Source organism: Echinops telfairi, unplaced genomic scaffold (assembly GCF_000313985.2).
Source record: "Echinops telfairi isolate 266 unplaced genomic scaffold, ASM31398v2 ScPeMD7_3;HRSCAF=10, whole genome shotgun sequence".
NCBI lineage: Eukaryota > Metazoa > Chordata > Mammalia > Afrosoricida > Tenrecidae > Echinops > Echinops telfairi.
Genome location: NW_022103899.1, coordinates 27612402 through 27626499, shown reverse-complemented (window position 1 = coordinate 27626499; position 14098 = coordinate 27612402). Strand labels below are relative to the sequence as shown.

The following is a 14098-nucleotide window of genomic DNA, read 5'->3' as shown; positions in this document are numbered from 1 at the left end:
AGCAAGCTTTCTCTTTCCAGCTGTTTAGAATTAGTTACTTCCTCCTCTCTCCCCTGCGTACACTTTTTATATATCAGTGTCATTAACCGGAATTAAGTATTAAAATCATCAGTGGGCGCATCTTCAAACCCATGTATTTATTCCCTGTAATTTGTAATTTATTAGGTCTAAGGTAAGATATAGCCCAGACATCACTGTGGGTGTGTATACTTATGTAGACCTTCCCAAGATAAAAATAACAGTAATAGTTTTGAATGCCTTTCATGTGCCAGGTTCAGTTCTAAACTTGTTTTCTTGTTCTAAAAATCCATATTCATTATCCCTACTTCAGTCCTGTGAAGTAGGTGTTGATATTATTATCCCCAGTTTACAGATGAGTGAACTGAGGCCCAGTCTGGCTCCAGAGGCAGTCTTCCTAATGACTTTGCTACACTGTTTGTTCTACCCTGTAGCCAGTTAGCAAAACTGTTTCTGTCTTTCCTGCTTAGGTATAGCTCCCAGCAGGTGAGGTTCATTCCTTGTTGTTATTTTTCAATCTGTTACACTCAGAAGAATATTCTGAATATGGCATATACTCATTAAAAAAGTTTTTTTAATGAATGGAGAGCCTGAAAATGAATTACTCTAAGAAGTGTTAAAATCAGAGTACTTGCTGGTGAATGGGAGTCACCCTTTCCTCCCACTTTGTGCTCACTCTCCATGTGGCTCAGCAGCAGGCTTTCAAAGTGTGGTCCTCCGGACCCTAGGAGCTCCAGAGACTTCCAGGGGCTTCCCAAGGCCAAGCTATCTTTATGACAATTCTAAGGTACTCTGCCCTTTTCATTAAATTGATGTTTTCACCGATGGTGTGAAGCTAAAGGTTAGGTAAAACTACTGTCTCCTTCGCAAGATCCTGGAAGTTGGCACCAAGCTATAGGAGTAGTGGTTGCTTTGTTCTTAGCCACAGGCACTCGCAGGACAAACAAGAACACCCGTTTTCATTTAGGAGCCTGTCACTTCAGGGGAGATACCTGAGAATATATGTTGCCAATGATAAAATCAAATTTTGGGAAACATATATTTCCACCCTTGTGAGCTTGACAGCTTTCCAGACCTTAAAAGATTTTTTCTGGTAAGGTTGGTTCTAATAATGCTATGTAGTATCACCAGTGAGAAGATCCACATAATTAAGTGAACCAGTATTTTCCAAATGATCGATCCATGTTACAGACTCATGCATGGGAAGCAAACCTATTCAAAGGGCCCTAGGACCACGGCCTGTACTAAGAGTATGAAGAGTTTATTGATAAGCTTGAGTTTTCCACATTACAGCCGCTCTTTCAGGGACTACTGCGTAAGTTTTGCTATGCTATCAAAGAGAATATCCACATTAATTTGAAGTGGCTGCTAAAAAAACTCCTTGCTTTTCTTATACTTATTTTAGTAAGACCACATATCATAACAGTTTAGAAGCAGAAGCATCTCATCTTTATGATAATTTTATAATTTTTATTTTAATCTTTATTATATGGTTTAAAAACTGTCATTTCTTAAACCATATAATAGAGTTGCAAAATCATAAACACCACTTTCCAATCACTAGTTGTTTTGTTTGTTTTGGAAAATAGTCCTTTGTCACCTGAAATGTGATTTCATCTTGCTAATGAATCTAGGACCCTCACTCCTATTCTCCAGTGTGGTGTGTATTAATGCATATAACCTACATGGGAAAAAATAACTGCATGCTGGAACCCAAACAGAACGACCTGGTCTGCCCCGAGGTCGCTGCTGTTCTCACAAGAACTGCCAGTGCGTGTTGGCTCCTCGAGTTACCCTCCCAGTGTGCGAGCACCTGTCATGCACCGCCTCTGTTCCTAAGCAGAATCGCCCCCTAAGGATCACACTGCACGCCCAAACCTCCCTCGGTCTGCTGGTTCTGGACAATTGTTTCGTGTCCTTATTTTCACGTTTCCCCTTCCTGACTGCCTCTAGACCGCTCCAGAATACCAGAAGCTGCAGGACGCCAGTTCCTGCTACGAGTGCCTTGCACTCCACCTCGGCAGGAAAAGGAAGGAAGCAGAGTACACCCTCGGCTTCTGGAAGACCTTTCCTGGGAAGATGACGGTAAACCATGCCAGCTGTCTCTCCGCCAGCAAGCTGCAGGCATTTCTGTTGCTGGAATTGTCTCTGTTCCCCGCTGTTTTTGGCAACAATGCTTTAATGACCCTGCTTCTAAAATGTGTACAGACCATTGCAGTGGCCTGCGGGAGCGGCACCTTTCCTCCCTCCCAGGAATCTCTTGTGAAGACTGACTTTTTGTTTGTTTCCCTCCTGTTTGTGTATATGTGTGTGTCTCTACATAGATAAATGATATATTTATCTAGAATTTGACTTTTTTCCACCGCAATGTTTCATGGCGTGATTTTTTTTTAACTTTCTTTACTTTTCATTTTGCTCTTGTTGAGGATTCACACAACGAGGCTTAGACCATCAACAGTTTCGGCACATCCTTGGACTCTGTAAACATTCTCACCCTCCTTTTCTGAGATGTTCCTCATGAACGTAAACTCACTGCCCCCTTAGACTCCACGTGAGTCAATTGATCCCATATAGATAGTTCTCAGAAGCGCATAGTGCTCAAACCCCACTGCCCTTGAGTCAGTTCCAATTCACAGCCACCCCTGTATAGGGTTTCCAAGACTAAGTCTTAGAGGAGTGTACAGCCTGGTCCTTTATGGGAGCAGGCAGTCCCACAAAGGCCAGTAGGACTCCTTATGATGCAGAACATTTTTGACTACGTAAGGTAAACCACTGGGAGCCCTGGTGGCACAGTGGGTTATGTTAAGCTGCTCACCTCAGGGTTAGCAGTTCAAAATCACCAGCCATTCCATGGGGAAAAGATGGGGTCTTCTACTTCCATAAAGCATTATAACCTCGGAAAACCATAGAGAGCAGTTCTACTCTGCCCTAAAGGATCTCTCTGGAATCGGCTCCGTGGCAGTGCGTTTGGTTTGGGTCCTGGAAGCTAGCCTCCTAGTCTCCTCTGAGTGCTTTAATTTTATCATCTGTTTGGATCCCATCTTAATTTAGACTTAATTCCAAGCTGTGCCTCAACTGACAAATTCTTCTAAGTGTGACTTGTATATCTTCTGTTTGCATATTTAAATAGTGTGCTTTGCTTTTGTGCTTTAATTCCAGGATTCCTTGAGGAAGCCAGAGCGCCGCCTGCTGTGTGAGAGCAGTAATCGAGCACTCTCTCTGCAGCATGCCGGAAGGTTTTCTGTCAACTGGTTCATCCTCTTCAATGATGCCTTGGTCCATGCCCAGGTAGGCTGGGTTTCCAACCTCAAAAGAGATCTTCACCCTCCGGAGCCATTTCAGTTGGGTAACACCCCAAACTATCACACTGGGATCATCTTTACACTAAACCTCAAACCAGAGCCTTTCTTGGAACCAAACAACAATTTAGTTTAATTAATAAATTAGTTTAATTAAAAAGTTCAGCAGCTTTAAAAGGCAAGCGTTTTAGAGGCCTTACCTGTGTGGGAGTAAATTGACAATAGCATTTCACAAACCTTGGTGAGCAGCTCAGAGGCCAGCGACTCCACCGATGGTGAGAAAGTAATTTGGAAAGGGATAGCGTTATGGACTGAAGGATGTCCTCCCCTCAATTTGCGTGTGAATCTGAAGGTCATGCCTGTGGTTATCTGCCCTTTGGAAATGGGCTGTCTTAGTGAGACCAGCTAGGATGTGAGATATGAAAGACATTGAACAAATGTGAGAGAAGTAGAGGTGAGGGGAGAGAGATGCCAAGCCACATGAAGACCAGCCAAGAACAGAAGTTCCTCCAGGGCCGACAGAGAGAAAGCCTTCCCCGGAGCCAGCATCCTGAGTTCTGACTTCTGACCACCTACGTATGAGAAGACAGATCGCTCTTTGTTAAAGCCACCCACTTGTGGTTTTTCTAGTGTAACTGCACTAGACAATTTAAGGCGATATGGAGAATGTGCACACAACGTAGAGAATGTGAGCGGTGTCAGTGGATCGTACATGTACAGTTTGTTGAAATGGCATAGCTCCTTAGCTGTGTTAACTTTCGCAAACACATTTTTTGAAGGCCCTGGAGCTTATGTAATTCATTATACCATCAATTTATATAACAAATTAGTGTGATTGCTTGATAGAGTGTTTAGCTCCAGCTCATATTAATGATACAGACTAGATTTCAGGGACCGCTTCAGTTTCCAGGTAGAGAATAAGTGTCAGTCATGTGAAAGGGTTCTTAGGGCAGAGATGGCTAAACCCACGGGGATCACCATGGTCCCGGGACTGTGGCAGAGATGGTGGCGGCCATAGGAGTGTAGCCATTTGAAGGTATCGGTGGGCGGAGGGGGGTCTCCCAGGGGCTGGCATGAAGAAGCTTGGGCTGGGACCTGGGGCCCAGGTGGCCTTTCTCTGACATGTCTCCATGCTCTCTTTCAGTTCTCCACTCACCATGTTTTCCCTTTGGCTACGCTGTGGGTGGAGCCACTTTCGGAGGAAGCCAGTGGTGTGTAAGTAGCTTTCCCACTCCCACCCCCACCCCCACTCGCCTTCTGTCCTACTGTTACCCAAGCTCTTTCCTTAGACCGCAGACACGTCTCTGTATAGCAGGCTCACCGTTCCACAGATAGCCGCCTGCTGTGGAGAGCATGACAGGGCACCCTGTGTCCCTGTGGCCTTTCTGTGGCACCCCTGCTCCCCTGCTCACGCTGAGAGCAGACTGTTTCTGCACTGGGGGAACCGAGCCCGGAGCATGAGGGCGTCGACATTTCACGGACTAATGCTGCTCGTGAAACAAACAGTTTGCTCTTCGTACTGCAGTGCCCTGGCTACTGGTACTGATCCTTGTGCCCATTTCAGGAATGGCTTAAAGGTAACTACGCCAGAGGAGCAGTTCACGCTCGTTTCATCAACGCCCCAGGAAAAGGTTAGTCCACGGTGGCGCCGTCTGTTGGTCTCTGGGCTGGCTCTTAGTGAAGAAGAAATACCATTTGTTGCTTGATTAGTGACCTAGTTACATCTGACCAATCTTCATTAAACCAAGACTTTAGGGTTTTTTTAAAGAGGTTAGTTAATTAATTTTAAATAGGAGTTCCAAGAACCAGCCAATATTGATTCATAGAAAAAAGCATTAGGAAACAGAAAAACAGTATTCCCAACGAAGCTAATAGGACTTCAAGCAGTGCTTGTGGACTTGTTACCTTGAGTGTATTGCCTTTGTCTTTTTTGCTCCCAGACGAAGTGGCTGCGGGCTATAAGCCAAGCGGTGGATCAGGCTTTGAGGGGGACGTCCGACCTTCCACCTTACGGAAGTGGCAGCAGCCTGCCGAGGCAGGACCCGCCGATTTCACGCAGTGCCAAGTACACTTTCTACAAGGATCCTCGCCTAAAGGAAGCAACCTATGATGGGCGCTGGCTTTCAGGGAAGCCTCATGGCAGGTGAAAATGTCTTTATGCCTAAAAGGGTTTATGCCCGGGATGGGGGGGCAACTAAACCACAGAAACCACTGCCAACTAACACACACACTTTGCTTCTTCATTGCAGGGGGGTTTTGAAGTGGCCCGATGGAAAGATGTATTCGGGCATGTTCAGGAACGGCTTGGAAGATGGGTAAGCATATTGTGTCAAACAAGAGGCTGTCATTCTAAGTCCAGTAACAAATGACATTTTGTGTTCAGGATTGCTCTCTAAGCCATTAGTAGCTTTGTGTTTGGTGTTCAGGCATGCAACAATGTAGTAGTGTATATAATGCAGTCCTGTAAGCGTGAAGAGAGTCGTGGTCTAGAGGCTGGGTCATTACCTAGAGCGAATCATTACCTCGATAACTCTGTGGTACATACACTTCTAGCCATCAAAATGGAACTGTTCTCTATCCATTTCGCAGTTAACACAACTGAGAACTTTGGGTAATGTTGATAAGACTCTTGAGACTGTAATGTCCCCTTTACACAAAGGGACCTAGAATTTTCCACCGAATAGTTTAAAATCATCTTTAATTTCTGTGGTATGTTAGAGAAATCTTCCAAATGATATTACCCTAATGATACTCTAATGATGTTTTATATAAGATTGACATCTTTTTTAACATAGTAAGTATATTTACGTGATATATGTGTATGTCTATGAAATACTTTATGTCATGTTACAGAGGTAATTTATTTTACTCTTTACAAAAGATTATTATGTAAATTGGGCAGGTGGGGTATTTTTTTGTTTTCTTTTGTGATAATATAAACCTTTGTAATGCCTTTACATCTTTTGGGGAGAGAGACTAGGCTTTCTACTCCCATAAAGAGTTAATCTCAGAAACCTACAGGGGCAGTGCTAGCCTGTCCTGCAGGGCCACCATGAGTCAGAACCAACTCCGTGGCAGAGAGTTGGGAGTTTGGGTTACATCTTTTTAATTTTCGGGGCCTAGGGGGTTGTTTGTGTTTTGATGAGAAGGAACTTTAGATCTTCAGGCTTACTGTCCTCACTTTATCGATCTTCTGTTTTTCGCTGAGTTTTGGATGAAGCACGTAACCTCTTTATGTGAGTCTGCTGCCAAACAATTGGAACTGAACCCAAGACACTGTTTATGCCTTCCCTCCGATAGGCAAATCTTTTCTCCATCCTCCTTGTTAAAATGTTTACAGATTTTATACACACACGTGCAATTACTCAAAAAGCGAATGTCGTAAATGCTCTCTGATTTCTTTTTTTCTCCTTGGCAGGTATGGAGAGTACAGAATACCAAATAAGGCATTGAACAAAGAAGACCAGTATGTGGGCCACTGGAAAGAAGGGAAGATGTGTGGTCAGGGAATCTATAGGTAATACCATTGGAAAGGTGGGTGGACTTTGGGTGTAGCTTTTCAAAAACTCTTAACTGTTTGTGTAACCAAAATGTCCAAGGGGTAAATTTCATGTACTATTCACCTGGTTGAAACTACATAAAGTCTTTTAAAGATCAACCTCACCTGTCAGAAGGCGAAGACATTATTCTGTTCTTACCTAAATGTGCTGCCTATACATTTATGCTTACTTTGTATTACTCAGCTTTAATAAGGACAAAAATCCACCATTCTACCCTCTCAGAGACACACATTATTTCCTTCCTCCACAAAGGAATCGGCACACGTTTTTTTCCTGCATCATTGCAGAATACTACCCATAATGTCTGACTTCTTAGCTTCTACCATAGGAAGAAATTGAGATTTCTGGTTAGTGGAAAATAAGCGTATAACAAATAATTGTAAAACTAATGAAACTGGGGTATAATTTTGGATTTCCTAGACTGTGTAGAGATGAGAATCAAAGTTCATTATGCTTGTGAGACTTCCCTCCTTTCTGACCACAGCTATGCCTCTGGTGAAGTGTTTGAAGGCTGCTTTCAAGATAACATGCGTCACGGTCATGGGCTCCTACGAAGCGGCAAATTGACTTCCTCTTCTCCCAGCATGTTCATTGGCCAGTGGGTGATGGATAAGAAAGCAGGATATGGGGTCTTTGATGATATCACTAGGTACAGTATTCTGCTTCTAATCTCAACGTTTAATGTGAGGATAAGGTTCCTATGCTTCTCCAAAAATAGTGATATTATAAAGGTTTAACAGTATTGAGAATTGTTTAAATAAGAAAGCAAGGCTTTCCATATTATTTTTACTTGTGTTCTTTACAAAATCAAGATCATTCACAATTAGCATTGTTGCTGTTTACTTACTATCAGTTTAACCAAGGCTTGAGGAGGAATGTCGTCTTCTGTCTCCATGTTCGTTCTGGTCTAATTTGATTTGTATTCTGTGACTTACCCCCCTCTCCCTTTTTGTGTTTTCAATTTAAGTAACTGCTCCTGGTCAATGAGATGCAAAGACTTTGCTGTTTTCACTACACTTTGATTATTTGACAGCAGTTTCCATTATTTTGTGTTTACAGTCAACTTTTCCTTGTGTTTGAGTAGATGAAAAATGGGCCTTGTTTATGGTAAACCCCATTTCTGTCTCTTTTTAAGTTAGTGAACTTTGGGGTGAGAGAAAGTTGTACGTAGATTTGTTAAATTTGTACCTAGATAGCTAACTTTTGAAAGAATTGGTTCTGACTTGGATTCTTGGCATTCGTGTCTCTGTTCCATGATCTGGTCTAAGTTGTCAAAGCAGCAGCACATGGAGTATGTGCTGGAGCATCGCTCTGAGACGTCTGCTGACACTCTGCTTTAGGAAGCAAAGTTCACAAGACTCCAGCCTCCCAGGAGTGGTCTGGGTCTCCGCCCCATGCTCGCTAGCCTTGCATCACTTACTGTGTTTTCCCTCCTGAAATTCCCACGCAGGGGAGAGAAGTATATGGGAATGTGGCAAGATGACGTGTGTCAGGGGAACGGAGTGGTCGTTACCCAGTTTGGATTATACTACGAAGGCAACTTTAGCCTTAATAAAATGATGGTGAGTGGAGTGTTTGCATATACTTACTATTGACTTTTTAAAAACTTGACCTATGTTCTTTCTTTTAAAAAAATCTTTTTTATTAATTTCCTAAACCTTTTAGGACTGTTTTTCTTGTCTTTTAAGGCTTTGGGAATATGGTTACATAGCCCCCCAAGTTATCCTGTGTTCTCTGAGTTGTGATTTTGTTTTGTTTCTTCACAACAGGGAAATGGGGTTTTACTTTCTGAAGACGATACTATCTATGAGGGAGAATTTTCAGATGACTGGAATCTTAGTGGAAAGGTTGGAAACAAACTTTCTCCTTTATCTGTTATAATCTTTAAAAAATTTTCCCTGGCTTTTCTAAAAAGCTAGTTTATGTACTTTAAAAGTTACCTATTTTAAATATACAATCCAATGGTTTTTAACTCGTGGGCATCATGTGTAGCCACCACAAACTATCCAGTTTTAGAGCATTTCCTGCCCCCATAGGGTCCCTCCAGCCCATTTGCAATCACTCCCCATTATCAACCAGGACCACACATCCACTACTGAACCTTTTCACTCTAAAGATTTGATTTTCTTTATAAGTAGAAACTTAATATATGTGGATGTTCCTGTATGGGGTCTTAAACTTAGCATAATGGTTTTGAGGTTTTTCCACATCTTGTGGACGCCATTTTGTTTTTTAATATTGCTCAAGAGTGTTCCAAAGACACACCTTGTTGACCCATTCACCATTTGGTAGCTATTTGGCTGTTCCCAGTTTTAGACTGTTTTGAAGAATGCTTCTATAAGTGTACTTACATATAACTCTTGGGGTGGCATAGGGTTTTGTTTGCTTGGTTCTTTCTCATAGCTAGACCCCTCCGAGTGAAACCCCTGGGCTGTATGCTACATGGATGATGCATGATTAACATATTGAGAAACTGCCAAAGTGGCCGTTCCATTTACAGGGTTTTCAAGTTCTCCACATCTTTACAAAAACTTCCTTACAGCCATTTTAGTGGGTGTGAAGTGGTATCTCATTGCGGTTTTTACTTTGCATTTCCCTAATTGCTATTGGCAGTAGGCCAAATAAGTTCAGAGACCTACACTCCCAATTTGGGAAGAATGGATATATCTTTATCATGCTGAATTTGCCAATCCATGAACATGATTATCTGTGCACTTAATAAGATCATTAATTATTTTCCAGGATTGTTTTATGGTTAACTATGTATAGTCTTACCTTTCCTTGGTTAAATTTATTCCTAAGTAATTTATTCTTTTTTTATCCTATTGTGAATAGAATTGTTTTTTTGTTGTTGTTTATTTCATTTTGGAGCTGTTATATCAAAATCTAATTGATATTTTAATTTTGTTCTTTTGTGTCATGAAACCTTGATGAATTTGGTTATCTCATGTGTGTGTGTGTGTGTGTCTTTTCTCACCTGGGTGCAGTCATTCAACTCTCCAAGAGAATTTGGAATCGCAAGTGGTCAGAGTGGAGCAAGTTCCTGCTCGTTGAGAGAAACCAGTCTTTCACCATTCATTGTAATGTGAGCTGTCATATTGAAAAAGCTTTGTCTAATTCCACATTTACCTCCTCTTTAATTCTTACGTAGGGAACACTGACTATGCCAAATGGAGATTACATTGAAGGCTTTTTTAATGGAGAATGGGGATCTGGGATAAAAATCACCGGAAGCTACTTCAAACCCAGTCTGTATGAAAGTGACAAAGACAGGCCCAAAGTTTTGTGAGTAACTCGTATTAATTCTGGATTAATTATTGAGTATTTAGAGTTGTCTTGCTTTTATGAAGGTTGAGTAATAGATTGAATCAAGTTTTAAAGTATTTTATTTTGTTAACAACGTGTAACCTCTTGAACTGGTCAGCTGTCACCATTGTAGATCATCAAATCAATAGTCTTTGCTGTGAGCCTAAATCTTAGAGGTTTAACATAAGAGTACCAGGTATAGGAGTGCTTCTATTATTAATGGTGCAGGTGATTGAAAGAGCATTCTTAAATGGAAGCTCTCCACAGACTTTTGAAGAGTACAGATCAAGCCTGGTGTGGATGGATGGATGGATGTTTGCATTATACCAAGTAGACTAGTATAAACTGCATAAGTTGGGTGTGTGTGTGTGTGTGTGTGTGTGTGTGTGTGTGCAAAGTTTAAGTATATTGTTATTTTTCCTCCATCATTTTGCTATATGTCCATTTCCCTTGATTGATGCCAGCTTTGTTTTCATTGTTTGATAGCATCTCAAATTCATTGTTCTGGTGAGCTTGATATAGATTTCTGTGCTATGTTTATTCTTAGAGTATTTTTAGAACCCATTATGTAAATAATGTATCTCAGCGTTCTCATTGTGAGGTGTGGAAAGCACAGAACGTCCTTGTTTGAACAGGAATCAATTTTATAACAATTCTGTGGAATTACAGAAAGCCAAGGGGCCGGCTCTAAAGTCCTTTTCACTTAACAAGTAGATTATGATGTTAAGTGCTTTGTACTTAACAATCTATATGCTTTTGTGTGTGATAAACATTTAAGTAGCTAAAAACCATTCATTCAGTGTTTGGCAGTGGAACCACCATCACCCTAGGCCGTTTTTGTCACAGAAGCATTCCCAGTTGTGTGTTAGAAGATGTCTACTCTTTAAGACCATTTTTGAAAAAGAGAAGTGATTAGTGAAAGGCTGACATGACTTCATTAGCAGGAAACTAGGAAACCTGGCAGTGCCTGCTGATGAGAAGTGGAAAGCTGTGTTTGATGAATGTTGGCGCCAGCTGGGCTGTGAGAACCCTGGCCAAGGGGATGTTTGGAAAGCATGGGACAATATTGCTGTGGCCCTGACCACCAATCGGCGCCAACACAGAGACAGGTGAGTGACTTGCTTGGGGCAGAGTATGCTAGGTTTTAAGTAAACTTAAAACCAGTTGAGACGTCAGATCCCCACGTGCAATTAAAAACATGGTTGGAAAACTGATGCGCTTCTTCAAAAATCACTGAGCGTGTGGGTGGTCATGGGAACCATGTTCCCCCTGAACTCCGCTATAAAACTGGAAGAACTTGGAAAGAAAAAGAAATGATCGGGGAACTGACGACAGGGATCTACATGTGACCTCCTCCCTGGGGGATGGACAACAGGAAAGTGGGTGAAGGGAGACGTCAGACAGGGCAAGATATGACAAAATAATAATTTATAAATTATCAAGGGCTCATGGGGTGGGGGGGGCAGGGAGGGAGGGGAAAAATGAGGACCTAATGCCGGGGGCTTAAGTGGAGAGGAAATGTTTTGAGAATGATGAGGGCAATGAATGTACAAATGCGCTTTACACAATTGATGTGTGTATGGATTGTTATAAGAGTTATATGAGTCCCCAATAAAATTATGTTTAAAATTTTTTTTTTAAATGATCAGCAAATGAATTTAGGAAGAACTCAAAGTACTACTGAGTCAGGGGTGTGCTTACTGGTTTTTTCCCCCCAAGATTCCGTGGCCTGAGCTCACCATAACCCGAAACTTGGAAGTAAGCACTGTGGTGAGACAACAGGAAGAGAACCAGGGAACAACTTTGGGCTCTAGCTCAAAGAGCAGAAGAAGGGCTCCTAAAGCATGGACATGATGGAGGATATCCCCTGGCTTTCTCTCTCTCCCTGTTTCTCCATTCCCTCGTGCTCCAGCCCCCCAACCCTTCCCCATCTCTTGGGTGGTGACAGCAATGGCTTGAGCAGTCTACGCTTATGGAGTGGACCCTTCTTTCCCTTTTGGTGTATCCTGAGATCCAATATGGCAAAGCCAAAACCCATTGCTTTTTTGGCTTCTCTAGCCTAAGAGGAGCTGAGAGAATCAGAATGCTCTGGGAAGTTAATGGAGAGAGGAACTCAGGAAAGCACCCTGTAAAGTTCATAAACCCTGTCTTGCACTTGAACATCCTAATTAGCATAGTGAGGACCGAGTGACCTGAGCTAATGGGTCGAACTCTACTCTGGACCCAGACTGAGCACTGCACGACACATTCAAGGGGCAGACACGCATAGCCCAGCAAAGGCTTTGAAAAGTGAACTGACATTGAAACCACCGCCCACAGAAAGCTGAAACAAAAATATCAACTATTACATGGGTTCCCAAAGGCTACCCATAAAAGGACTGGGGGTTGGGGGTAATATGCAGTCTTAATCCAGTAAGATTTCTCATCACACAGTAAGGCTGTGCGACCAGATCACACGAGAAGAGGACACAAGTGGAGTCTAGAAGGCATCTGTATAGGTGCTCCATATGGTCACACAGCAGTTGCCCAGCCATGAAGTACAGCCACACATGTGCATTGTTCCTCCCCAGGGAAGCCCCTTAGAGACTCAGTGTCCAACGCCTTACTGGGGGCTGGTTATGTCAGCACACGGTGCCTGACAGCTACCAGCATTCCAGCGCCCCAGAAGAGAAGCGCACTTTCACTGTAGAACACACACTGTCATCTAGACACAGCCAAGCACACTTGCCAATCAGGAAACATTTCAGGGACCCTTTTAGAAGTATAGGTCCTAGACACTGCAATTTTGTACATGTCAACGTTCTCTGTAGGATATAAAGAAGGTCCACGATCTCATATTACTCAAGATGTCTGAGATAGAAATCAAAATTACTCATCAATCGCAGAACCACAAGAATCTAAACAACTCGGGGGGTGGGGCGTAGCAAGACACAGACTGTGAGATGATGCAAACGTTGGAATTGTCTATAAGAACTCTAAAGCAGCTATTATAAACATGCTAAAGTGAGCAATGTAAGACATCCTTAAAACAGGAAAATAAAAAAGTATCGGTAAAGAAATACACAATATAAAGAAGTCAGAATTTCAGAACTGAAAAATACAAAACCATGTGTGTATGGATTGTGATAAGAGTTGTATTAGCCCCTAATAAAATGATTTTTTTTAAAAATACAAAACCAATAGAAAAACCCACTGCCAATGAGTCCATTACAGCCTATAGGACAGAGTGGAACTTCCTCTTCGGACTTCCAACCCTTTACATCTTTCTGGGACCAGAAAGCCTCATCTTTCTCTCGTGGAGCTGCTGGTGGGCCTGTCGCACTGCCCTTGCAGGTATCAGCCCAACATGTCGCCGACTGTGCTTCCAGGGCTCCTGAGAAATTCAGTAACCAAGTGAGAGAGCTCACTGGATAGACATGTCAGAATAGAGGTGGCAACAGAGGACGAAAACACATCAGCAGATAGCGTTCTTTCTGAACAATAGAAAAAGGAATGGGAGAAAAAGTGAACAGAGCTTTAGGGAAGTTGGGACTATATGTAATAAAAAGTCTGATATTTGTAAGAGGGGAGAGAATACAGAACTGAAAAATATTTGAAGAAATAATGATTGAAAACTTCTAAAGTTTGGAGAAAGGCATAAATCTACAGATTCAAGAAGTTGAGTATACTATCCAGGATAAACCCCCAAATGCTCAGACACAACACATTCAAGTTCAAGCCAGCAAAACCTTGAAAACAGCTCAAGAAAAGTGATGCAGCGCATAGGAACCGTCATAGGAATAGCACATAGGAACCGTCATAGAAGCAGCACATAGGAACAGTCATAGAAACCATCATAGGAACAGCACATAGAAACCGTCATAGAAACCATCATAGGAACAGCACATAGAAACCGTCATAGAAACCATCATAGGA

At 42.2% G+C, this 14098-nt stretch overlaps 1 protein-coding gene across 2 annotated transcripts in view; it reads left to right on the top strand.

Moving 5' to 3' along the window:
- The window catches only part of ALS2 (alsin Rho guanine nucleotide exchange factor ALS2), a 79456-nt gene that overhangs the window by 55012 nt on the left and 10346 nt on the right, over window positions 1-14098 (top strand). The window contains exons 14-25 of one of the 2 annotated variants that reach the window (XM_045294622.1): window positions 1972-2103; window positions 3178-3306; window positions 4462-4532; window positions 4882-4948; window positions 5258-5460; window positions 5567-5632; window positions 6736-6834; window positions 7362-7526; window positions 8328-8439; window positions 8647-8724; window positions 10029-10162; window positions 11128-11292. In XM_045294622.1, the coding sequence (XP_045150557.1) occupies window positions 1972-2103; window positions 3178-3306; window positions 4462-4532; window positions 4882-4948; window positions 5258-5460; window positions 5567-5632; window positions 6736-6834; window positions 7362-7526; window positions 8328-8439; window positions 8647-8724; window positions 10029-10162; window positions 11128-11292 (1421 nt within the window). Of the gene's footprint in view, window positions 1-1971; window positions 2104-3177; window positions 3307-4461; window positions 4533-4881; window positions 4949-5257; window positions 5461-5566; window positions 5633-6735; window positions 6835-7361; window positions 7527-8327; window positions 8440-8646; window positions 8725-10028; window positions 10163-11124; window positions 11293-14098 lie in introns of both variants that reach the window. The other variant, XM_004701533.2, reaches the window with a different exon arrangement.